The 25,817-nt window shown below is 37.5% G+C and overlaps 1 protein-coding gene across 1 annotated transcript in view; it reads left to right on the top strand.

The window, feature by feature from the left end:
• IQUB (IQ motif and ubiquitin domain containing) overlaps window positions 1-25,817 on the top strand; it is a 90,935-nt gene that overhangs the window by 8,465 nt on the left and 56,653 nt on the right. Inside the window, exons 2-6 of the mRNA XM_027855180.1 lie at window positions 2,737-3,266; window positions 9,703-9,837; window positions 20,961-21,125; window positions 21,234-21,406; window positions 21,698-21,853. Coding sequence (XP_027710981.1) covers window positions 2,744-3,266; window positions 9,703-9,837; window positions 20,961-21,125; window positions 21,234-21,406; window positions 21,698-21,853 — 1,152 coding nt within the window. The 5' untranslated portion in view covers window positions 2,737-2,743. The remainder of the gene's footprint in view (window positions 1-2,736; window positions 3,267-9,702; window positions 9,838-20,960; window positions 21,126-21,233; window positions 21,407-21,697; window positions 21,854-25,817) is intronic.

The following is a 25,817-nucleotide window of genomic DNA, read 5'->3' as shown; positions in this document are numbered from 1 at the left end:
TTAAGAAGAGTTATACTTAAGGAACCTGATTAGTTATTAATCAATGAAGATTATGCAAATATAACAAATATTTTTAAAGAAAAAACCAATCAATTTATGAAAAAAGTCTGAAGGTATATGCAGTGTTCTATATCTCTAGACCTCCCACTTCTGTAAGAGTAGGGTTGGGAGTATCTTCTTATTTCTCTTCTTTGAGATTCTGCTTTATTCTTTGTAACTTTGGATCACTGACTTGATTTTTTTTGTTGTTGTTATTCATTCCAATACCTTGTTGTAGTTGTTGTGCATGTTTTCTAGGCTTTGTTTATTTTGCTCTGCATCATAAGTCTTTCTATGCTTCTCCGTATTCATCCTAGTTGTTTTCCAGTAATATTCCATTATGTTCATTTACTACAAATTGTTTATCCATTCCCTAATCAATGAAATCTTCTCTGTTTCCAGTTCTTTGCTATTACAAAAAGTGGTACTAGAAAATATTTTGGTGTAAATGGGATTTTTCTTTGTGTCATACTACCTTGGTGTATATATACCTAGTGGTAGAATCTCTGCATTAGAATATGGACGTTTTAGAAGCTCTCTTAGCATAGTTCCAAATTTCTTTCTAGATTGATTGGACTAATTTATAACTCTACCAACAGTGAATAAGTGTACCTGTCATTTTGTAGCCCATTCAATATTATTTCCATCTATTGCCATCTTTGCTAATTTGCTGAGTATGAGGCAAAACCATAGTTGCTTAGATTTGCATTTCTCTTATTAGTAATTTAGAGTAATATTTTATATAGTTATAATAGCTTGTTTGATAGTTCTTTATTCATATTTTAACCATTATCTACTAGAGAACAGGTCTCTTTCTTATGTTTCTGATAGTTGCCTGCATATCTTGGATCTGATACCCTTATCAGAAATGTTTGCTATAAATTTTTTTTCCTAGTCATTCATTTCTTTTCTTTTCCTAGTTGCATTGATTTTGTTCATATAAAAGCTTTTCAGTGATCTATTTTATGTTTTCAAATTTCACTTTATCTCTGGTTAAGAATTCACCCTTAGCCAATAGCTATAAAAGGTACTTGTAACCATTAATATTAAATCATATATACATTTTGAATTTATTGTGGAATATACTTTAAAATGTATCAAATTTAATTGCTGCCAGACTGATTTCCAGTTTTCCCAGCAATTTTTGCTAAGTAGTGAGTTATTTATTTGCTAGGTAAATTTATGTTTTGGGATTAATTTTATAGTGTGTGGTGGCAGATGGGGGAGGAGTGTTGAATGAGCCCTTTAAAGATTAGAATACTCTAATGTTAATTCAGATTTACCTTGAAGGAATTTTCTTTTCCAATGGATTCAAGCCTACTTGCTCTACATTTAGTACATAATTTTCTTCCTTCTCCTCCTTCTTCCTCTCTGGAAAAAGTGACCAATCTGTCGTTTTCCTGGTAATATGACCCTCAAGTATCAACAAGCATTTCATACATGCTTATTATGTGATAAATAGTCATGTTAAATAATGAGGATACAAAAGGAAAAGCTAAACAGCCCGTGTGCTCAGGGAATTTGAATTCTAGCAGGTGATACATCGTGTTTGTATATAAGTACATACAGAATAGATGACAAATTAACAGGTTGGTTTTGGGAAGTAGGACACTAGCAACCACGGTTGGAGATGGGGCTGAGAATTAGAAATGAACTAATATAGAGTCAAATAACACCAGGAGGTATACCCTCAAGATGACTATAATAGTGTAGTAAAGGACAACAACCTTTAAAGACTCCAGAACTCTGACAAGGGCAGAGGATGCCTGGGACACATTTTCAGACATGATTAATGATTTATTTTGCTGGACTGTACTTTCTTTCTTATAAAGCAGGGTTTTGGGGGGCATGGGAGCTAGGTGTCGCTGATATATAAAAAAAGAAAGAATATCAGTAATACATTTAAAAAGAAAAAAAAAATGGAGTCAAGAGAAACTGAGTAGTCCAATTTCCCCTTCTTGGGCCTAACCTAACCTTTTCATGTTGTCTGTGTTGGAAGGAAATGTAACATCATATGTTAAAGGAAGTATAGTATTTGTCCTCTCAATTCTCCCCTGAAATAAGAGAGGGAGTTTAATATTAAAATTAATGTATATTAAGAGATTTCCATTATCTTATGACTTTTTTTGTATTTAAATTAAACTGAGTAGAAATGTTAACAAAGCTTCTGTATAGGTGCCTTATAAAATGCATGACCAGGGAACTAAATGGATCAGTGAAAATATGTCATCACTACTGGGGACAAAAACCCCATAATTACTGCAAATGTTCTATCTACTAATGTTGGGATAACTAAACTAGAAAAGTCCTATGAAAATTGTTGAACCAGAATTTTGGTTCCTCAGTTGCTGAGGAAGCAGGCTTTTGGATTTTGTTGTCCAAACAACTCTACTTACAAGTTCGTTGCTGACTGAATTGAGAAGGGACTAGGAAAGTTTCTTTAATAATTGTCTCTGTCAAACTAGATTAGTATCGAGCAGTTCGTATTTATTTATGATTTGCATACTGCTTTTCTAGTCTTGCCCATTACTTTTACATTTCTTCTGCATGTGACTGAACATTTTTATAAGTGATAGTGTGATATTGTGAAAATTCCTTGGTGAGAGCAAGTTAATTCTAAGAAAAATATATTGATGATTATATGCTATTATGTCGAGAAACTCTTATGTAATAATTTATTTAATCTTTTAAATTCAGGAAAATAATGGATCAAGGAGAGGAGATTAATGATCAAAGTGGAGTAGAATTAGCTGATACAAGAGAGACTGAGGCAACTGAAACAGTGAATGATGTGGTGACAGAAGAGAACAAGGGAAAGACCACGGGACAGACCACGGGAAAGACCACAGGAAAGACCATGGGAGAGTCCATGGAAGGGACCCAGCAGGATTTCAAAGAGGAGGGGGGCCTGGAGAAGCAAGAGCATGACAGAAGCACCCAGGAGGAAAGTATGGAGAGGGAGAAATCACCGAGTGTGTACTTAGAAGCCCCCAACACAAAGGGCAAAAAAGTGAGAATGGGGGAGACCACACAGAGTGCAAAGGATGGGCTACCCGAAAACAGGGGAAAGCCCCACTGGTGGAGTGCAAAAGTTGTGGAGAAGGAGCCCCGCGCCAGGCCAATGGGAAGGCCGTTACCGCAGACTGATTTCCCTTCATCTTATTTGAACAAAATAAAGGCCATAAAGGAGGCTTTGAAGACGACAGTGGCAGACCTTACAGCCATAGGTATTGCTTCATTTACAGTTCATGACTTCACCTATTTTTTGTGCCCTCCCGCCCTTTCCCTCCCACTCCTGTAGCCCAATTATTGACTAAGCCTGGGGTGACCACCAGTGGTAATGCTCCCTGGTAATTCTCCAGGTAAGAGTCTATTATAATCGAATGAATGTTACATTCGTTCTTGAACTTCAAAGTAATTGTCAATGCTTCAGGACAGATTGATTTGTTTAAAAATTTTGAGGTTTGTTGAACAAATTATTGAGCTGCCATTGGGATTATTTTATATGCTAGCTAGAAAGCAACTCTTTTTAGTTGATAAGAGTAAAAAGAGTACTGAACCTGGGTTGGGTACGGGTTTTACCACTTTCTAGAAATTGATTGGCTTTGGGCAAGTCATTTCTTTTCTTTGGGTTTCAGTATCCTCATCTGTACTTGGGCTGGATGATCGTTAATGTCCCTTCTAGCTCTAAGTGTTATGATCCTTATGTAATGGAAGATCTTTTACTTGAAGCAGTGCAGACTCTTGGTTTTTGCAACCAATTGGAAGCAAAGAAGCTTAGATTTTACCTATTTCATAGTGTGTTGGTAGCAAAACCAATTATATTATTGTGTACCAATTTCATTATCTGATAAATGATGGTAATATTACTCACCTCACAAGAATATCCATCAAAAGAATTAATTAGATAATGTCTGAAAAGCTCTTTAAGCTCCCCAGAGAGAGGTATTGTAAGTGTTAGACTAAATTAATCATCAGTATGAAGACTTAGGTAGGGAACTCACTAGTCATTCTTAATGAAAAACCTTATGTTTCCATTCATGATACTCCCATCAGAAAATCTCCAAACTTCTTTTAACACTAAGATTTAAAGGTGATAACTAGACTGAATTAATTTCTCTTATCTATTGTGTTAATTTCCATTTAACTCACCTTCCCTTTTCTGTTCTGGGGAATATGTCTGATCACTTTTAACGTATCTTTTCATTATCTCCCTTGGGATTAACCTTATGATTGATTGGCTCTAGAAAATCATTGTTCTTTTTCAGATTTCAGAAAGGTGCAGAAAAAGTATTAAGGATTCCCTGTGGAGAAGATGTTGCTATATTCCTGGTTTCTAACCTGTAGGTTGGAGAATCTGGGTCATTATTTAACAAGAATCTAAAAATAACTTAATCCAGCCAGTAGAATTCCATGAATAAATCCAGTGGAAGAGTTAATAATTATACCTGTATACTGCAATGTAAAGGGTGGGGAGAGAGAAAATTAGTTTCCTAAGTGGATTTTGTAGCCTTTACTATTATTATCTATATTTTAAAACCACTCAACATAATTATCTTCCAAATTTTGTTTTCCTATTATTATTTTTATTTTGCTGAAGGTATTTGACAGCTTTCTACTTGGTATCATTCTTTTTTCTTCTAAAAAATTATTTACTTATTTTTAACATTCTTTAAAAAATTTTTTTTGAGTTTCAAATTCTGTCCCTCCCTTGTGTCCCTCTCCCACCTGCTGAGAAGGCAAGCAATATGATATCAATTATATAGATAAAAACATGCAAAACATTTCCACATTAGCCATTTCACAAAAAAGCTAGAAAAATAAAGAAAGTGAGCAAACTATACTTTGATTTGCACTCTGAGTTCATTAGTTCTTTCTCTAGAGGTAGATAGTATTTTTAATCATGATTCCTTTGGAATTGAGTAGAGACTAGTTTTTGCTTATATTTGAGAAATGAAGGCTTTATCAGAGAAACTTGCTACAAAATTTTATATTGCTTCATTGTCTATGGTACCTTTTAGCAACATGTAGTTTCTCTGGTTATCTCTTTTAATTAGTTCTCTTTTTGTTTTTGCTTTGTCTGAGATTGAGATTCCCATCTCTGCCTTTTTTCACTTCAGCTTAGGTATAATAGGCATCAGCCTTTTATTTAGCTCTGTGTGTGTGTGTTTCTGTTGCAAGTGTGTGTCCTGCAAAAAAACATATTGTTGCAGTCTGGGTTCTAATCCATTCTATCTGCTTCCATTTATGAGTGAACTCATCCCATTTACATTCACAGTTATGATTACTGTGTATTTCCTTCCATCCTATTTTCTTCTGTTTATCCATCTCTCTCCCTTTCTATCGATAGACTGTCCTTCCTCAAAAGTTTGCTTTGCTTCTGACCATTGTCTGTCTTCATCTGCTCTCCCTTTTATAACCCTATCCCTCCCATCAATTTCTCTTATCCTTCCCCTTCTGTTTCCATATTGGATAAGATAAGTTTCTATACCCAACTCTGTGTGTGTGTATACATACACATATATATTTACATATATGTCTGTGTGTGTGTATGCACATATTTATACGCACACACACACACGCACACATAAATATACTTCCCTCTTTGAATCAATTCTTCTGAAAGTGAAGTTCAGGCATTGCCTGTCACCTCCCCTCCCCCATTTCCCCCTCCACTATAAGAGCTCTTCCCAGTGTGCCTTTTTTATATGAGAAAGTTTTCCCCATTCACCTCTCCCTTTTGCTTTCTTCTAGTTCATCTTTCTTTCTCACCCTTTCATTTTTTTTTGAGGGGGTAGTCAACATAATTGTCTCACATTCATGCCTACTGTCTGTGTACACTCCTAACTGCCCCAATAATGATAAAGTTCTTAGGAGTTACATGTATCATCTTCCCATATAGGAATATAAACATTTTAAATTTATTAAGGCCTGTATGATTTCTCATTCATGTTTACCTTTTTACACTTTTCTCAAGTCTTGTGTTTGAATGTCAGATTTTCTATTCAACTCTGGTCTTTTTATCAGGAATACTTGAAAGTCCTCTATTTCATTAAATAACAATTTTTTAATCCTGAAGGATTATTCTCACTTTTGTTGAGTAGGTTATTCTTTATTGTAATCCTAGCTCCTTTGCTTTCCAGAATATCATATTCCAAGCCCTCCTCTCCTTTAAGTAGAAGCTGCTAAATCTTGTATGATCATGATTGTGACACCATGATATTTGAATTGTTTCTTTCTGACTGCTTGTAATATTTCCTCCTTGATCTGGGAGTTCTGGAATTTGGTTATAATATTCCCAGGAGTTTTCATTTTGGGATCTTTTTCAGGAGATGATCAGTGGATTCTTTTAATTTTCATTTTATCCTCTGGATCTAAGATATTGCAGTAGTTTTTCTTTATAATTTCCTGAAATAGTATGTCTAGAGCCTTTTTTTTTTTAATCATGGTTGTTAGGTAGACCAGTAATTCTTAAATTATCTCTCTTTGATCTATTTTCCAGGTTAGTTGTTTTTCCTATGAGATATTTCTTCCTATGAGATGTTTACTTCTATTTTTTTTCATTCTTTTGACTTTGTTTTATTGTTTCTTGATGTCTTGTAGAGTCCTTATCTTCCACTTGCTTAATTCTGGTTTTAAAAGAATTATTTTCTTCAGTGAGCTTTTGTACCTTGTTTTCCATTTGGCCAATTCTGCTTTTTAAGAAGTTCTTTTCTTCAGTAAATTTTTTTGTGCCTCTGTTATGATTAGACCGATTCTTTTGTTAAGATGTTATTTTCTTCAGTATTTTTTGTGCCTCTTTTACCAATCTGTTAAAACTTTTTTTTCATAATCTTCTTGCATTACTCCCATTTCTTTCCCTAATTTTCCTCTACCACTCTTATCTCTTTCTTTAACACTTCCAGGAATTCTTGTTGAGCTTGGGTACGGTTAGCATTTTTCTTTGAGACTTTGATTGTAGTTGTTTTTATATTGTTGTCTTCCTCTGAGTTTATGTCATGGTCTTTCTGGCCACCATAGTAGCTTTTTATGGTCAAGTTCTTTTTTTGTTGTTTGCTCAGTTTTTCAGCCTATTTGTTGACTTTCTGTGTTAAAGTTGGGCTCTGTTCCTGTCCCAAGGTTTCATGCTTTTTTGTACCAATGTTTTTAGAGGTTGTTCTATGGCTATGTAAGTTTTTAATGCTTCCAAGGTGGTGTGATTCTGTGAGACATGTGGTCACTGTTCTGGTCTGCACTCTGGTCTGTACCTAGGGAGGGTCTCTGCTTCCCTGCAGTCACTAGTAGTGCCACTGCTTCTCTTGGCCCAGGAATTCTGACCAGGTCCCCTGCTCTCCTCCACTCTCAAGCATTAGTGCTCCTCTCTGTCTTTGAACTGAGATCAGGGCCTCTGCTTCCTTATGACTCACCACAAGACCTCCTTTCTGCCCTGGAATTGTAACGTGGAAACATCTATGGGCAATAAAGTTGCCAATCAGTGCAGTTGCACCCTGTGTTCCCTGTAATCTCTTTTTGACCACTTGTCCAACCCCTCTACTGTGTTTAGGCTGAGAGCTCCTAAAGCTGCTGCCGCTGCCCCTGTGATTGTAGGGGTCGCAGCTGCCTCCAAGGCACTGTGCTCGCCCAGGTTTCACAGACTTCGCTTGCCGATCTCCTAAATTGTCTTATGCTGGAAAAATATCTCACTCTGACCTCTTGTTGGCTCTGCCACTCCAAAATTTAATTTGGGGAGTTATTTTAAAGTTGTGTGGAAGGGAAATGTTGAGACAGTTGAGCTGGACTGCTGCCAGACCTCCACCAGAATAATTTCTTGATATTTCAAAGTATTTCAGCTAAGCCCAAGGACACTTTCGTACCAATATTTCCAAAGTCTCCAAAACCTAAGCAGCCATCAAACAAACAAAACGCTTCAAAAGCACATGGAGAGGTGTTAAAAGGATAATCCTAAGTTTCAGATCCCTTCTTCTTGGGAATATCACAGAAATGCAAATAGATTCACTGACTCTGATCTCTAGTTTAACAAAAATATGTTTAAACAAACTCTTTCAAGCTAAAAACACTAGCTCCTTCATTCTTCAAATTTTATTTTGAGGAACATTTAAAAAAAATTTGAAAATATTACCATGTAGTAGTAGTAATAATAATAATAATAATAATATTAAAAATAATAGCTAGCATTTATATAGTACCCACTATGTGCCAGGCACTGTGCTCAGCATTTTACAAATATTGTCTCATTTGATCCTTACAGCAACCTTGGGAGGTTGGTGCTATAATTATCCCAGTTTTATAGATAAGAAATTGAAACAGATAGTGATTAAGTAACTTGCCCAGGGTCACACAACTAGTAAGTGTTTGAGGCTGAATTTGAACTCAGCTCTTCACTCCAGCCCAGCACCCTATCCACTGTGCCATCTAGCAGCCCCTTAATACTTGGGGAGGGGAGGGGCTTGGGGGAAATCACTTTCATTTGCCTATAATTATTAAAGCACCATTCTGCTGTTTTCTAAAGCCTTGAAAGATAAAACCAAACTATTTACTAATCTTCCTATATGGTTAAAAAAAAAAACAACAGAAATAAACCTTGCAAGAATTTGTTATATAAAGTGTTTTCATTCCTTTCTAGAGTTTATAAGTAAAGTCATTCATTAAATCTTGTCTTTTTCTAATTTATTAGAAGAAAAACCTTTCCTTCAGGCTCTGTTGAGTAGAGTGTGGCATTTATCTAGCTAGCTAGCTAACTAGCTATTAATGATTATTATTGGCCAGCTACATGGCATAAATGGATTGAGTGCTGGATCCAGAGTACAAAAGACCTCAATTTAAATCCCACCTCAAGATGCTTGTTAGGTGTGTGCCACTACTGAGTTTGCAGCTTCAGTTTCCTTATTTGTAAAATGGAGATAATGATCGCCTCTATTTCTCAGGGTTTTTGTGAAGATCAAATGCATTACAAACTTTTTAGTGCTATATAAATGCTTGTGATTAGTATTATCAATAAAATATTCACTTTCATAAAGAAGTTTTCTCTATTTTAGACTTTTAAGATACTACCTTTAAGACTCACTGACATATTTGGAACTACAGGCATAAAGGAATTTTAAATTAGACTAATACTTTAAGGGAAGAGGAGGACGGAGGTAACAACAGATGGCTTTTAAGGGATGACTTTTTCCATTGGGAGAATAAGTACCTAGGTTTAATGCGTTGCAGATTTGCATGTTGAATATTAGCCTCTCCTTTTGTAATTCTTTTCATACGTAAGGTTACCTCCTCCCTCCCCTGTCCTTGTAACTGTTTCCAGTGCTGATTCTCCTAAATGCTTCATTTAAAGAAATATTTCCTATAACTGGATAAATCATATAAATCAGGAGTTGGCAATCTTTACCCTAACAGTTCTTACACCTTTTCTTTCTGTTGTATTAGGAATGGAATTGACAAGGTGAACATTTTTGCAAACATGGAGTTTCAGGGATGAGTGGATGTCTTATGTCAGTTCTCAGAGTCAGTGAAAACTGGTGGCAGTTCTCCTAAGTGGCAGAGATAGAGGGGATGGCAATAGCAACTAGGATAAAATCATCTCCTATGTGCCATCTTTGAAACAGACTGAACTTTGCTAGCCTCTGGCATGAAGGTATAACGTAATTTTTTTTCTTCTTTCTGCAGTAAAAGTTACGCTTATTCCTGTGGACCAGATAGTTACATTTAATTTTAAAATTGATGTCTTCTTAAAACAACTCAAGGAACACTTTTCACAGCTCTTAAATATACCGTCTAAATATCTACAATTGACGTACCAGGGTAAGTTCTGCAAACTAATGAAATTTATTTAGATTTGCCGTATTTAAAAAATCAGGTTTTGTTAGTTTTAGAATTAGATTTAAAACTGTTTATGAGTAAAATGATACGTTTTAGATCATTAATATACATTACCTTTGTCAATGTCAGTGTTATTTTCAAATTATTCGCTCTGCTTAGATTTTGCCAAAGGAATCAGGAAACAAGTATTGAAGTTATACTAGATATCTGTGACACTGAATCTGAAACTTTGCAAACACACCTAAGGACACTAAAATAACTAAGGAACATTTTCATAAGGCTATGTCTAATTGGTGCCATTAATTCAATTATTTTGGTTAAATTAAAAAAAAATTTTCATCTATAAACTTCCAACAAAAACATTTTCAGGAGAATGTGGACTTTTTTGTATGCATCTCCTGTACTAAAATATACCCAAATCTTCGGTGTCAGTGTGAGCGTTGGAGCCTTGAAGTTCAACTTAGGACTTTTAAAAATTGAGCACTTCAGTTTTTGAGCACTTAGCACTTTTTGAGCAAAATAACTGTATTCAAACAGCCAATTCCATATCCTAGCCAGTCAGAAGTGTAAGAAAGGTAGTAACAAGCTAGTTCAACAAATGCCTGTTGTACATATATCCTAAATTAATCAGTATTTATTGAATGCCATGTGTCCAGTACTGTAATAAGAAGGGAAGGAAATAAGCATTTATGCAGTAGCACCTACTATGTGCCAGTCACTGTACCAAGCACTTTACAAGTATTATCTTATTTGATCCTCATAGCAACCCTGCAAAGTAGGTGCTACTATTATCCAAATTTTGTAGTTGAGGAAACTGAGGCAGATAAAAGTTAAGTGAATTGCTCAAGATTACTCAGCTAGTAAATGCCTGAGGCTGAATTTGAACCCTCATCTTCTTGACTTCAGGCCCAGTGTCTATCTGCTGTGCTTCCTAGCTGCTTCTAGTAAGAACTGTGGGATTCATATCTTTTCTAATGTAGTTGAGGAGGAAAAGAAACCCAGGAAAGAATAATCAGAAGAAGAGAGATGTTAGAGATAGAGTGCATGGGCAAGTGTTAAATGCTGCAGAAATATAAGGTAGGTTAGACTGAGAAAGAATTATTTGATAAGGAGGGCTTTGGCAAGCTTTTGAAAGAAATGTCATTAGATTGATGATTCCAGGAGCCAGACTGGAGATGGCTCAGAAGGGAATGGATGGATACAAAATGAAAGCATCAGGTAGAGACCACATGTTCTAGTAGTTTGAGAGTAAGAAGGAGAGTAATTAATTATGGAACTGTAGATTTAGAGCTGAGAGGGACCTTAGAAGCCATTAAGTCCAGTGTCTTTATTTTATAGATGAGAAAACTGAGGCACAGTTAAATGACTTACTAACTGTCATATGGCTATTAAGTGTCTCAGGGAAGATTGCAACTGAAGTCTGATTCTAAACCCTGTAGTTGATCTTACTGTGACACCCCGCTGCTTCTAGATTGGTCAGATTTTTTGGGTGGGTGGATGGATAGGGCTGAGTTTTAGTCCTGTGAGATCATTTTAAAATAAGTTTTTATTAATATCTTTTGTTTATTATATCATCTTAGTTATCCCAAGTATGCCTCCCTTAACCCTTCCTAGAGAGTATTCCCTTCTAATAAACAGTGTTTTTTACAGAGGAAAACTCCTAGCACAACTGATAAAAAATATGGAAGTCTTTAAACATGTTCTATATGTAATGTCTGTGGACCTCTGAATTCCACAAATGGGGGGTTGGGTGTGTCCTCTCATTTTTCATCATTTGAATCCTGCTTGATCTTTAAATTACATTTACTTTTGATTTTTGGTGTGAAGTTCTTCCATTTCACCATTTATATTGCTGTGGTTACCGTGTCTATTGTTTTTTCAGTTCATTCTACATCAATTCATATAGATTTTTCGATGCTTTTCAATATTCATCATACACGTAATTTCTTACAACACAATAATATTCTGTTACATTCATGTACCACAATTTGTTTAGCCTTTCCCCAATTGATGGACATCTACTTTGTTTCCAATTCTTAGCTCTCTCAAAAAGTATTCTTATAAAGAGTTGTTTTGATTTGTCATTTCTTTCATTAGTTTTCTGGTGCCTTCTTTCATGTGGTTGTCTGTGAGGGATTGTCTGATGTTGGCTACGTGCCACGTGGGGGTTGTGGCAAGATGGGGCAGGGACAAGATATTAGGAAGTAACTGGAGCTCACGCTTCCAAGGCAGGGGGCTGTGCCATGTGGAGTTGTGGTGAACTGGGGTAGGAACAGGATACGGGGAAGTAGCCGGAACATGTGCTTCTGAGGCAGGGGGCTGTGCCACGTGGGAGTGGGACGGCAGAGAACGAGCTCCCTTTGTCTAGTCCTCTCCCTAGGTGCAGCGCTAACCCCAGACGTCTCCTTCCAGTATCCGGGCCTAGCCTCCTGTGTCACGTCCTCTCCCTAGGTGCAGCGCTAACCCCAGACGTCTCCTTCCGGTATCCGGGCCTAGCTTCCTTTGTCACGTCCTCTCCCTTGGTGCAGCACTAACCCCAGACATCCCCTTCCGGTATCTGATCCTACAATCATTCACTGGTAGGCGGGCTGAGGAGGAGGGGCTAGGAAGGTATATAGGGGCGGTAGGGGTCAGAGCTCGCTCTCTCTTGCTCTTGCTTTCCTGCTTGGCCTTGCTGTGATGGCCTCTGAATAAAGTTCGAGTGTTTGCACCTCCTGATCGGCTCGTCTCTGTGGGCTCCGAAGACTGGTAAGTATGACCTTGGCAGCCTGCTCCTGTTAGAAGGAGAGTGCACGGCGCGACCGGCACAGTTGTCAATACTTTGCAATTCTTCTTTTGAGAACTTCATATCCTTTGACTACATATCTATTGGAGAATGGCTGTTAGTCACATATATGTAGTTAATATATTTTGGATACCAAATCCTTATCAAAAAATTTGATACAAAAACAAAATGTTTCCCATTTAGCTACTTCCTTTCTTTTCGTTGCTGTGTTAATTTTGTCTTTGCATAAGCTTTTCAATTTCAAGAAATCAAAATTATCTATTTTATCTTTGGTAATTGCCTCTATCTCTTGTTTGGCTAAGACTATGTCTCCTACACATAACTATGGTCTCTTTCTCTTCTAAATTTTTAAATTATGATCTTTAATATTAAGGTTGCATATTCATTTAGAATGTATTGTAGAGTATGGTAGAAGGTATTGGTCTAAGACTAATTTCCCCCAAACTGTTTTCTAGTTTGCCTAGCATATTTTATCAAATAAGGATTTTTTTTTAACTAGGTAATCTATGGTTTTGGCTTTATCAAACACTGGATTTCTGTTTGTCTTTTTTTGTTTATGTTTGAGCTCAGATTTACAGGGTAGGTCATCCTAGGCTGCCTCCTGACTTCCATTGCTCTTTGGAACACATTACCCCATACCTTTTTACATTTTCTAATGCCTGCAGAGTGGTCTTGTGTTATTTTGAATTTTTTTTCCTTTGTATTTGAAGGTCTTTCTCCAATTTGCTTGTAGAAGTTGTTGTTTCTGAATTGAATTGTTAAATTTAACCTCTATGTATCTTGCAGTTTGCTGCCTTGGATTTTCTTTTTGGAAGTTATCTTTGAGTTCTTAACTGGTATTTAATTTTCTGTGCTTAAAAGTTTTGGGCAGTTCTCTTGTAGTGTTTCTTGCATTATGGTTGTTCAAGTTTTTTTTTTTTTGTCATGTTTTTCTGGGAGACCTGGGTTGTCTCTATCCAACCTGTCTTCCAGATCAGTGTATTTTCTTGGATTGTTGTTGTTCAGTCATTTCAGTCATTTCTGACTCATTCTGACCCTATTTAGGTTTTTTCTTTAATCCTCATAATGATGGGGTATGGGCCCAAGCCTGCCAAAGGCCCTTGCCTCTTGCCCCAAAACGAATCTGGTTCCCATTTGTCTATGGTCATCAGAAAACTCTTATACTCACTCAACTGGCCTATATAGTTTATCTCCAACAAACTTCCCCCTTGCTGAAAGAAGACCTGGGCTGAACTCCTTCAGGCAGGGCCCTCATGATGTGACCTTGGGGTTCTAGCACCCCCAAACCTCTAGACCTCATCATAACCATTGAGAAATTAAAGGATTCTGACTTATACAGGACTATACTAGTAACAGATGTCATGACTGAATACTTAATTCTGAAATTCTAGGCCAAATAACTCAGTCTTATACTTGCATCTTACTATAATATCCTCAGATGTTCCTGAATCAATCTATTATTTAATAGATACGATTTTTATGCTTACAAAACTTAGGAATTTGCCATGAAAGAACAGGGACATAACTAAAGTAAGGGATTCATGTCAGTTCCAGGCAGAAGTTATCTAATGACCAACTGCATTGAGCCAGGTTTAAAGTCTGCCAGGTGTCATAGTGGGGAAATTGAGTCAGGAGAATCCTACCTCAGTCGTGCAGAAGAGTCGTTCTCTTTGGGTTTTCTTGACACAGATACTGGAGTAGTTTGCCATTTCCTTCTCCAGCTCATTTTACAGGTGAGGAACTGAGGCAAACAGGGTTAAATGACTTGCCCAGGGTCACACGGCTAGTAAGAGTCTGAGGCCAGATTTGAACTTAGGTCTTCCTGACTCCAGACCTGACACTTACTCACTGTGCCACCAAGCTTCCCATTATGAGGATATTTTCTTTTAGTGTTACTGTTTTTTGCTTCACTTCTTCTAGATTGTCCTTGGCAAGTTTTTCTATTCTATTCTTTATTTTTGCTGTGCAGGGTATAATCTGCCCTCATAATTCCCATTTCTCTTTTGAACCACTCAGGAACAGTGTGTTGTGGTTCTAGGTTCTCAAATTTCACAGAGTCCTCTGTTTCATCAAGTGCTGTATCGTTTTATTTTGTTTTGCATTATTTATTCATAGATACCTGAACTCATTTACTAGATCTGGAGACCATATTTCCTTCTGCTGTTAATATTTTCCCTGATGATTTACCTGTTTGTGTTCAAGGTCTTTGAGATTTCTTGTTCCTGAGATCTTTGGTAATTTCAGTCTTTAAAAAAAATTTTCCCTGATTTTCTCTTATTCATTTTCTGTCTTCTTTCTGATAGTGGTTTCCTTGGGGACTAGATCTTAAAGCATTTCAGCCTCCTTTTACACTGGGCAATTTGCTGTTCATCAGCCTAGGTCTCTCCCCCAAATGGCTTTGAGTTGTCAGAACTGGTCTCAACTGGATGCTATGTTCTTTCCCTGAGGCTTAGTGGAGTGCTGCACAGTCCAATCACATACAGTGATCTGTCCTGGTTTCCTGTACTGTTCCTTAGTTTTCTGGTCTGGCACTGGCAGTTCAGAGGTGTGCCACACTGGCACTATGGGATCGTGGCCCCCAACAAGCTTTAATTCCTGAAAGGCTGTGGCTACACTGGCTGTCTCTTTCAGCCTAGGCAAGCTTCTGTCACCTAGAGCTAGAGTCTCTATAACACTGGAAAGAGAGAGGAGGGAAACTGGAGTCCTTGGGACTGTTAGTTCAGCTTTGCTGCTGATAGTATGGGAGGTATAAGATGGTTACTGAGTGAGCTAAGGATCAGTTAGCATCACTTCATGGGTTTTTGTGGGGGTTTTTTTAGCCTTCTTTTGGATTCTGGGTGTCCTAGACCATGGAACCAGCTAGAGTTACTTTATCTTTAGTGCATAATTTCTCTTTTAGAGAAGTTTGAGAAGTCATGCAGATCAGACAAAATATCTAGTCCTCCATCTTGTTGTTCATGTGACCTGGAAGTCATGAGCCTCCCTGATCCAGGCCACTGCTCTAAGCTACTAGAATTAATAGGACAAAGAAAGTTGGTTTCTTCTTTTTTTTTTTTTCATAAAGATAGGGATGTCTCTGCATGTATAAAAGGACCATCCTTTGTTCTCAAAGAGGACCAATGGCGTCACGAGGGTAATGTCTTGACTTGTGCATGAATTGGATTTAAGTGAGGCAGAGCTGTGCAAAGGTGTCAGCCTCACTCTGTCCTCTAGAGTCATCAGAGTTCAGTGGTAAGACATAAGTCAAGAAAAAAAGTAAAATGTAGTGGCAGTTGGTGATTCCGTATAGAGGGAAACTCAAGCAGCTATTTAGCAGCCTACACACACACACACACACACACACACACACACACACACACACACACCCGCTAGACACACATGTCTAAATCCAAACGTCTGAAGTTAGTCAATAAGCAAGATGGAATAGGAGTTATAATACAAGGAGGCAAATTTGACCTCACAGGTATCACTGTGAGACCTGGTGGGATAAAACTGATGACTGGAATTTGGTTCTTCTGTATGAGAATGCCTAATTCAAGGCAAAATGTGAAAGGCAGGGATGGGATAAGATTGTATATTGACAAAGTATGCTTATATAAGGAAATTCAGGAACTAGAAGTGGGAGCAACTGGGTGAAGGTCAATAGAGGGAGAAATAGCAGTGATTTTGTCCTGAGAGTAATATTATAAATAACCTGCGCAGAAAGAAGAAATAGAGGAGTTTGAGAAACGAATCATGAGTTTGGCACAGAAGAATAATAATTCAGTGATAGAATATATCTCTTGTTCAGACATCTGCTGGAGCATTCTCTCTGCCAAATGCAGAGCAATGGACAACTTCTTGACTTGCCTTAATGATAATTTCATCCTTTAAGGGATGGAGGAAACGTCTAGGGAAAATTTTATTGTGATTCTTCTGATTCTTCTGAATTTGATTCTTACCAGTAAGGAGGAACGAGTTGCTAGGATGGAAATGAAAGGACTTGTTGGGGAGAATGGTCTTCTCTCCATGTTAGAGCTTGTGGTGACAAGAAAGCCAGGTATAATCTCATGTGTGCCCTAGATTTGGGAAATCATATTTCAGAGAGTTCAGAAGAAGGGTTGATAGGAACCTATCAACTAAAAGTCTCATGGGAAACCAGCTCGAGAAGGTTGGGAAATTCTCAAGAATGAAATTTTTCAAGATAGAAAGGGAAACATTTTCAGTGGGAAATAAAAATGGGAATTGTCTAAAGAGACCAATTTAGGTACGTGGTGAACTCAACAAACAATTTAGATTTAAGAAAGAGCTATATAGAAGATGAAAATGAGGCCAAGTAACAGATGATGAATATAAGAGGTCCTATAAAAATAGTCAGTGAATGCTAAAGCTCAGAATGATCTGAGACTAGTGAAGGAAGTTAAATACACTTTTTTTTTGTGTGAGGTATTTGGGTTTAAGTGACTTGCCCAGAGTCACACAGCTAGTGAGCATTATGTGTCCGAGGTTGGATTTGAACTCAGGTCCTCCTGACTCCACGGCCGGGGCTCTATCCACTGCTGCCCCTAAACATACTTTTAAAAGGTTATTTTTAGCTAATAATTTCAGTGACAGTGAGTTCACTTCTCACAAGGCAGCCCATTCCTTTTAGGAAGTTTTTCTTTCTGTTGATTTGAAGTTTAGTTTAGTACCCTGCAGTTATACTAAATAAAACAAATACCTCTTCCATATGACAGTCCTAGAAATAACTGAAAATAGATCTCATGTATACCTATTCTTCCCTTCTTCCCCCAAGACTTTTCTTTAGGCTAAACATACCCGGTTCCTCTAGTTAATCCTCATACAGTATAATTTTGGATTCTTGCACCATCCTGTACCTCTTAAAAGACACTACACAGAAATGAGCATAATATTTAAGTCATGCTCTCTAAAATATACCGTATTTCTGTTAATGCAACCTAAGATAACTCACTTTTTTGGACAACCCTATCACATTTCTGCCTCATATTCAGCTTGCAGCCAACTAAAATTTTTAGATCTTTTCCCAATTATCTTTAATTTGACTTTCCTAACCATTCTTGTATGTTTTCTAATTTAATATCTTCACTGACAGAGAAGCCTGAAGCACCATAGGAGTTGAGTAGTTCTACTTTCTTCCTGATATTGAACATCTTGCTTAGTTGTGCTTTTTGCTTCAGCAAAATGTTATATTTGTTCTCTTTATCTGATGGTTTTTTAAAGTTTTTCAGTCTTGATCCTTCTCGACTTGTTTGCTGAGTTTGACACTGATGCCCACCTACTCCCTAGCGATACTCTGTCCCAGGTGGATTTTTAACAGCGCTCGTTCCTGGTTCTCCTTCTTGTCTAATTAAACCTTCTCCGTGTTCTTTGCTGGTTCATCATTCGTATTCTGCCCCCTCACTGCAGCTCCTCGCCTCTCTTCCCCTCTCTTCCCCTCACTTCACCCCTCCTCCCTTGGTGCCTGGCTCCTGTGCCTTTAACTATTATCTCTATGCAGATGACTCACAGATTTATCTTTCCAGCTGCATTCTCCCCCAAGAGCTTCAGTCCTGCATTCCCAATTTACCTATTGGATGTTTCAAACTGGTTGCACCTGGAGACATCTCAAACTTAGTATGTCAGAAACAGAACTATGACATTTTTCGCCTAAGCCCACCGCCTTTGCAAATGTCTGTATTTATGTTGAAGGCACCACCATCCTCCCAATTTCCCAGGTTCAGTAGTCTCTGCATTATTCTTGACTCCTCACTCTCCCTCACCCCATATAGCCAATCATTTGCCAAATCTTACAGTTTCTATCATGCATCTGTCCCTGTCTCTCTACCCATACTGCCAACATGTTAGTTCAGGACTTCTTGCCTGACTTGTTGCAATGTCTTTTTATTTTGGTTTTAGTTTCAAGTGTCTCCCCATTCCAGGCCTACCTCCACGTAGCCACCTGAGTCATTTTCCTTTAGCACGCATCTGGCTACTTACCTACTCAGTAAACTTCAGTGTTTCTCTATTGCTTCTAAGATCAAATACAAACTTCTCCTTTTAGCTTTTAAAGCCCTTTACACCCTAATCCCAACCTCTCTTAGCAGCCTCCTTGTTCTTTTACCCCGTCCTAGCTTAGCTATGTAGTCAGACCCACCTTCTGTCCTCTGTCGCTATGCCTTTACCCTGGTCATCCTCCAGGCCTGGAATGCACTCCTTCTTTGCTTCCACCTAATAGAATCTCTCATTCTTTTTATAATGACTTACTCAGCTAAAGTAGCACTTTCTACACGAAGTCTTTCCTGATCCTTCCAGCTACTAGTGCCTTCTGTTCCAAACAACTTGTACTGCACGACTATGTTCTTATTTGTATTGATTCTCTAGGTATTTATTCAATATGCACTTTTTTATTTAAATTTTTTTTTCATTTAACAAGTATTTATTTTCTCTCCCATCTCACCAACTCTTACTGGGTGGGGGATGGGGCTTGGGGAGGAGGAAGAAAAGCAAAACCCTTGTAATGAATGTGTGTTATAAAAACAAATTGCCCACATTCATATACAGTAATTTGTTCAGCCATTCACCAGTTGACGGGTACTCCTTTAGTTCTTTGTCACCTCAAAAATATTTTTGTACCTTTAAGTCTGTTAGTCATGAGAACAAAACCCCAAATCTGAAATAGTTTTAGAAATTTATTTGGTCATTTGGCAGAGGAGAGAAGTAGGCAGAAGTAGGGACGTCTTCCTCTCCACTTTTTGGGAGATTTACATTGTATAGGGTTCAGACAAGAGTACCAGAACAAACTGCCAATACAAGCAAAGCAGTTAAGCAAGATTGAAGAGGGGGCAGTGCCCAGACATGAGGCCTTGAGGCTGCAGGTTCCTCACCTTTGAATCCTGTGCCATGCACAGTGCTAAGTGCTAGATACGAAGAAAGGTAAAAAATAAGCTCTGCTCTCAAGGAGCTCCCAATGTCATGGGGGAGACAATATGTAAACAAGTACATACAGGCAAGATATAGATGGGATGAACTGTAGATAATCTCAGATAGCAGGCACTGAGATTTAGGAGAACTGGATGAGGGTCTCTTGTAGGAGGTGAGACATTAGCTGAGACTTGAAGGAAGCCATGGAAGTCAGGAGGCAGAGTTGAGGAAGGACAGAGTTCTAGGAGTGGGGGACAGCCAGAGAAAATACCCATAGTTGGGAGATGGAGCGTCCTGGACAAAGAGCAGCAAGGAGGCAGTTGTCACTACATCGCCATGTATGGGGAAGCAGTCAATAAACATTTATTAAGAGTCTCCTGTGTGTCTGGCACTGTTCTAAGGGTAGGGGATGCAGATGTGAAAAAGAAAGATGTCCTTGGATGGCAGAATAGGTGGAGGGGAATGAAGTCTAGAGAGGCTGGAAAGGGTGACACTCATAAGCTAACTTCCTTTGCGATCTCTCTCCCTTCTTTCACCTCAGATCATAGGTTATATATAAAATGTTATCTTGTGATTTTTTTTTCCCTTACTTTAACTGTAACATTGGCCCTAGTGAAAGCAAGTTAAATTAGTTACATAAATATAGTTATCCATCTCTGAGATTCTATGATTCTATAAATAGAGCTTGTTCCTGAACCAATTCAACTAATGTTTATTATGTGCCTACAGTGTACAAGTCTTTGGATATCAGAAGACTCTGCCTTCAATAAGCTCATGTTCCACTGAGGCAGAGATTCCTTATAGACTTTTTGCTCAGAGAGTGGTTTATACCTCTGTAAAGTACTAAAGTTTGGAAGGTGGGAAAGCCAGTTGGTTTTTGATAGAATGTGCTAGATGGAGCCTTTATACCAAATTAGGTATTTTGGCTAATCAACGCATATAGTAAAATTATAGTCATTTTTGGACATGAAGTTCACAATTGTTTTATCTTTAATTATATGACATTCTGTTCATCAAAAAATTATATTCTGATTGTCTAGAATCTTTGTTTTCCACAAATCAGAAGATGAAGGGATCTTCTGAAGGAAGATAGGACAGACAGCCAAAGCCTGGAAGGATGTGACAGTAGGGAATGACTTAATACAGATGTTTCATGATAATATATTAATGACAGTATTGTGAAATCCCATTTGAAACTTTATGTGGGGTATTCTTGTACAGACTACTTTATCATAATTAATTTTATGGCACAGTTTCCAGAAATGTATTATAAGAAAAAATGAGGACTGCTTGCAGTCGTGTTTGATCTTTAAATAGTACAATATAATTCGACAGTCAGCTGTAAGCACTTCCTATGCCCATAACAAAAACTTTATATATTTCTATTCTTTATCATACTTATAATCTGTTCTCTTTTAAGGGAAAACTCTGAAAAATTCTGAAACCTTAATGCATCTTGGAGTTAATCCAGAAGACGTTGTAAAATTGGAATTATATTCCTCAAATCCAACTCATTATCCAATCAAAGCAGTATTTCGAAAAATGCAGGGTATTCGCGATATCATAACTGTTAGAGTGCAATCTGGTAATTAATTTGATTTTATTTCAATGTGTTTTGCAGTCCTTTAAAAAATGCCACATTTAAACTCACTGTTGTGAATTGTTTATCCACCCTTGGTTTTCACCCATATAGGTGTTAGAATGTACCAAGATGTAACTGTTGAGATTGAAAGAATTGACTTCCACAAACCATTTCTGGGTGGATTCAGACATAAAATAACAGGAACAGAATATCATAATGCAGGGACACAAACAGCACCCAAAAAACTACCTATAAAAACGAACATCTTTTCTAGAGAGACCCAGGTAAGGTTTGTGATTTTCCATGTGATTCTCTAGGTTATTAATAGAACCAAGTACATTGTTACATGACTGTCAGAAACTAAATTGGTAGAAATAATCATGTGTGAAGAGCATAATAATCAGAAACAGTAAAAACTGAAAGGTAAATAGTATGGAAAAAAACTTTGTTTAGTTTAGTGTGTTAATATATATCAGACAATAATTTTAACTCAATTAAAATATCCTTAGTAAATAGAATACCTTAGGGTTTCAACCTTCTAGTTAATTTTAACATAGCATATGTTTTTATTCCAGACGGTCACTGAGAGAAAAAAGCTCATAGCAACTACAAGCAGAACATCTACACAGATGACTAAAATTGGTGTGTATGTGTCTAATATGACTGATAAACTGATAACTCCAGGAAAATATTTTACAGCAGCTCAATATCATGCACGAAGATTGGCAGCGGTAAGTTCTTTATGTTCACATGGTTGGGCACTGAAAATGCTAGATTACCTGCTTGTTATTTCTGGTGGAGTGCCTTAGGGCATCCCACAGGTTAGACCCTCCTGAGCTGGCTTCCTGAGATTCTGGGTGCTCTTTGGATCTGCATTCACTGAAACTATTCTGTAAGTCATAAGCCCCCATCGACGTGTTTAACATTGCTAACCAGCCAGAGGATACAATTAATTCAAAGCCAAACCATATAATAAAGTGGTATAGTAAGGAAAGGAGCAGTAAGATGTTTCCCCCATAAACCTAAAGTACATTCTGTCACAAATTCATACACTTATTAGTAGGAAGATTGGATACGTGTGGCTAGAGCGCAAACATGGAGGGTAATAAGTTTTGGGAGCACGTATGGCCAGGCCACACTCTAAGGGCTACTTAGATCTGGTGCTGCAGGTCTGCTGATATTTTCCAGGAATGTCATTGGTCTGCGCTTGGTGAGCCTGTTGCCTGCTCATCTGCAGTAGAAATGTCGTCTCTACCAGCTGCCTCTCTGCTGGACAAGTAGTCTTGACTATTTGCTGCTCTGGAGGTTGATTAGCTGAATGCTGCCCTGCTGGACTGACTGCTGGATTAGTTGGTAGAGATTATGTTGGATGCTGCCTGGCACAACCACATTGGTCAGTAGTAGTAGAATTTCACTGTTTCCAGCATCTGGTTTCAACTGAAATCCTTCGGTATATCATTTTCTTTTTCTCATGTAAAGAATGAGTACTTCCCAGCACTCTAGTTAAACAATCAGAGGCTTTTTAGGAAAGCAGCAGTCCTCAGTCATAGAGACACCTGGCTTGTTAGTGACCTGGCTGGTCCACTTCAGAATCTTAGCTGTGAACGAGGCTTGTCTTTAAATTCTTTATTTGCAAATTTTTGATAGCTTTTTACAAAAATCACCTTCATTTATGAATGTGTTCTTCCCTTTCCCCTGCCCAGCATGCCATCCTTGGTGGCATATTCTTCTACCAAAGAAGTGAAACTAAATTGGTGCAGTTTTTTTAAAAAGCAATGATACCATTATAAGAAGTGCAAAATTCTTTATCCAGTGATTTCACTACTACCTACCATAAAGATGTTTTTGACAATAATGGAAATATTTATGCAAAATATTCATATTAGCAATAGCAAAAAACTGGAAATAACACGTGTCCAACTGTTATAATTGTTAAACAACTTATGGCATATAAACATAATAAGATAGTATTATTCCAAAAGAAATGACAAATATGAAGAAAATAAAGACATGGGAAGACCTACATAAACTGACAAGATTGAAGAAAGTAGTCAGTATATTAATTATAGCCATATAACCATATAATAGAATGCTAACAAAATTTGGGAAATGTAACAGAAGAAAAAAAGTTCAGGAGGACATATGGAAACAAAACAAGATTTTTAAAATTTCATTCTTCATAGAATCACAGAATTTCAAAGTTGGAATGGACCTCAAGAGCCTTCTAGCCCAACCTTTACCTGAAAAGGAATCTTCACTTTAGCTTATCAGATAGTAGGTTATCTAGCCTCTAATTGAGGACCAACAGTAAGGGGGAGGGACTCACTATTTATGAAGCAACGCATTCCACTTTTGGATGGTCATCAAATCTAAATTTGTCTCTTTGTAAATACTACCCCTTGCTCCAGTTCTGGCACATAAAACTAGCCTGATTTCTCTTCAGTGCACCCTTTTAATACTTGAACACAAGTATTCAGGTTCACATGTGGCCCTGATGCCATAGGTTCTCCACCCCTGATTAGGTACTCTCAGAGGCTTCTCTTTGGCAGGTCATCATCCTCACTTAGTTATGTGGCATGAACTTCTTGTCTTTCACTATTGTGTTTTCCCTCCTCTGAATGTTCTCCAGCTTATCAGTCTTCATTTTAAACCATGACACCTACAACTGAGCCCAGTATACCATATGTAAGGCAGAATACAGAGATACTATCATCATCTGTTGGAGGCTTTTTCTCCTTCAACAGCCCAAGATTAAGGCTATCATAGCGTAATGTTGACTCATAATGAGCTCACAGTCCATTAAAAGCCCCAGATCTTTTTCAGAGGAATTGCCATATAACCATATCTCCCTCATCTTGCACTTGTAAAGATGATTTTTTGAACCCCAGTATTAAGACTTTACATTTAGCCTTATTAAATTTTATCTGATTGGGTCTAGCTCAGCAATCTCTCTTGTAAGGATCTTTTTGGATTCTGACTCTGTTATCTAGTGGGTTAGCTCTCCCTCCCAGCTTTATAAAATTTGCAGATTTACTAAGTGTGCCATCCAAGCCTTTGTCCAAATCATTGATGGAAATGTTAACACAGCATACAGCCAAGCATAGATCCCTGGAGCACTCTATTGCAGACCTCATGCCACCATTAATCACTATTTGAGTTTGAGTAACCAACTAGCTCTCTTTTTTTTAATTCCATTCAAATTTTTTTTCTGTTTCAAATTCTCTCCCTTCCACCTGTCCTTCCCTCACTTATTGAAAAGGCAAGAGAAACAAACTCATTGCAAATACATACAGTGAAGCAAAACAAATTCCCACATTAGCTATGTCCTTCCCTCTCCAAAAAAAGGAGAAGGAAATATGCATTAATCAGTACTCTGAGTCTATCAACTCTCTATCTGGAGGTAGATAGCATGTTTCATCATTAGTCCTTTGGAATTGTGGTTGGTCATTGTGTTTATAGAGTTCCCAAGTCTTTCTTTTTATTTAACTTTTGAAACATTTTTTCCAATTACATATAAAAATTTTAACATTCATTTTTAAAAATTTTGAGTTCCAAATTCTCTCCCTCCCTCTTTTCCTCACCCCTCCCCCCCCATTGAGAAAGCAAGCAATTTGATATAGGTTATGCATGTGCAGCATGCAAAACATATTTCCATATTATTCATGTTATGAAAGAAATCACAGATTAAAAAACCCCAAGAAAAAGAAAAAAAGTTTGAAAAGTCTGATTTGATTTGCATTTAGACCGTATTGGTTCTTTCTCTGGAGGTAATGGATAACATATTTCATCATGAGTCCTTCAGAATTGTCATAGATCAATGTATTACTGAGAGTACCTAATCAGGGGTGCAGAACCTATGGCTTCAGGGCCACATGTGACCCTAGAGGTCCTCAAGTGTGGCCTTTTGACGGAATCCACACTTGAAGACCTGGAGAACAACGTATGACCTTGAGTCCACAGGTTTCCCACCCCTGATCTAAATCATTCACAATTGATCATTGTACAATACTGCTGTTCCAGGAGAACAATGTTCTCCTGATTCTGCTCGCTTCACTTTGCATCAGTTCATGTAAGTCTTTCCAAGTTTTTCTGAAAGCATCCACTTGTCATTTCTTATACCATAATAATATTCCTTCATAATCATATACCACTCTCTTCTTTCCTTCCTTATTTCCTTTCATTCCTTCATTTTTTTCTTTCATCTCTTTGGGATACAGATCTAGTAGTGGTATTGCTGGGTCAAAGAGTTTTATAGCCCTTTGGGCATACTTCCAAATTGCTCCCCAGAATGATTAGATCAGTTCACATCTCTGCCAATAGTGCATTGGTATCCCACTTTTCCTATATCCCTTATTACATTTTTCATTTTCCTTTTCTGTCATATTAGCCAATCTGATAGGTGTGAGATGGTACCTTAGAGTTCTTTTGATTTGAATTTCTCTAATCAGTAGTGATTTAGAGCATTTTTTCATGTGACTCTAGACAGCTTTGATTTCTTCTTCTGACAACTGCCTATTCATATCCTTTGACTATTTCTCAAGTAGTGAATGACTTGTATTCTTATAAATTTGACTCAGTTCTCTATATATTTGAGAAATGAAGCCTTTATCAGAGAGACTTACTGTAAAATTTTCCTCCCAGTTTTCTGCTTTCATTCTTGGCTGCATTGTTTGTTTGTTTTTGTGCAAAACTTTT

Source organism: Vombatus ursinus, unplaced genomic scaffold, assembly GCF_900497805.2.
Source record: "Vombatus ursinus unplaced genomic scaffold, bare-nosed wombat genome assembly UNPS02010788.1, whole genome shotgun sequence".
In the NCBI taxonomy this organism is placed as follows: Eukaryota; Metazoa; Chordata; class Mammalia; order Diprotodontia; family Vombatidae; genus Vombatus; species Vombatus ursinus.
This window is presented reverse-complemented; position numbering and strand designations above follow the sequence as displayed.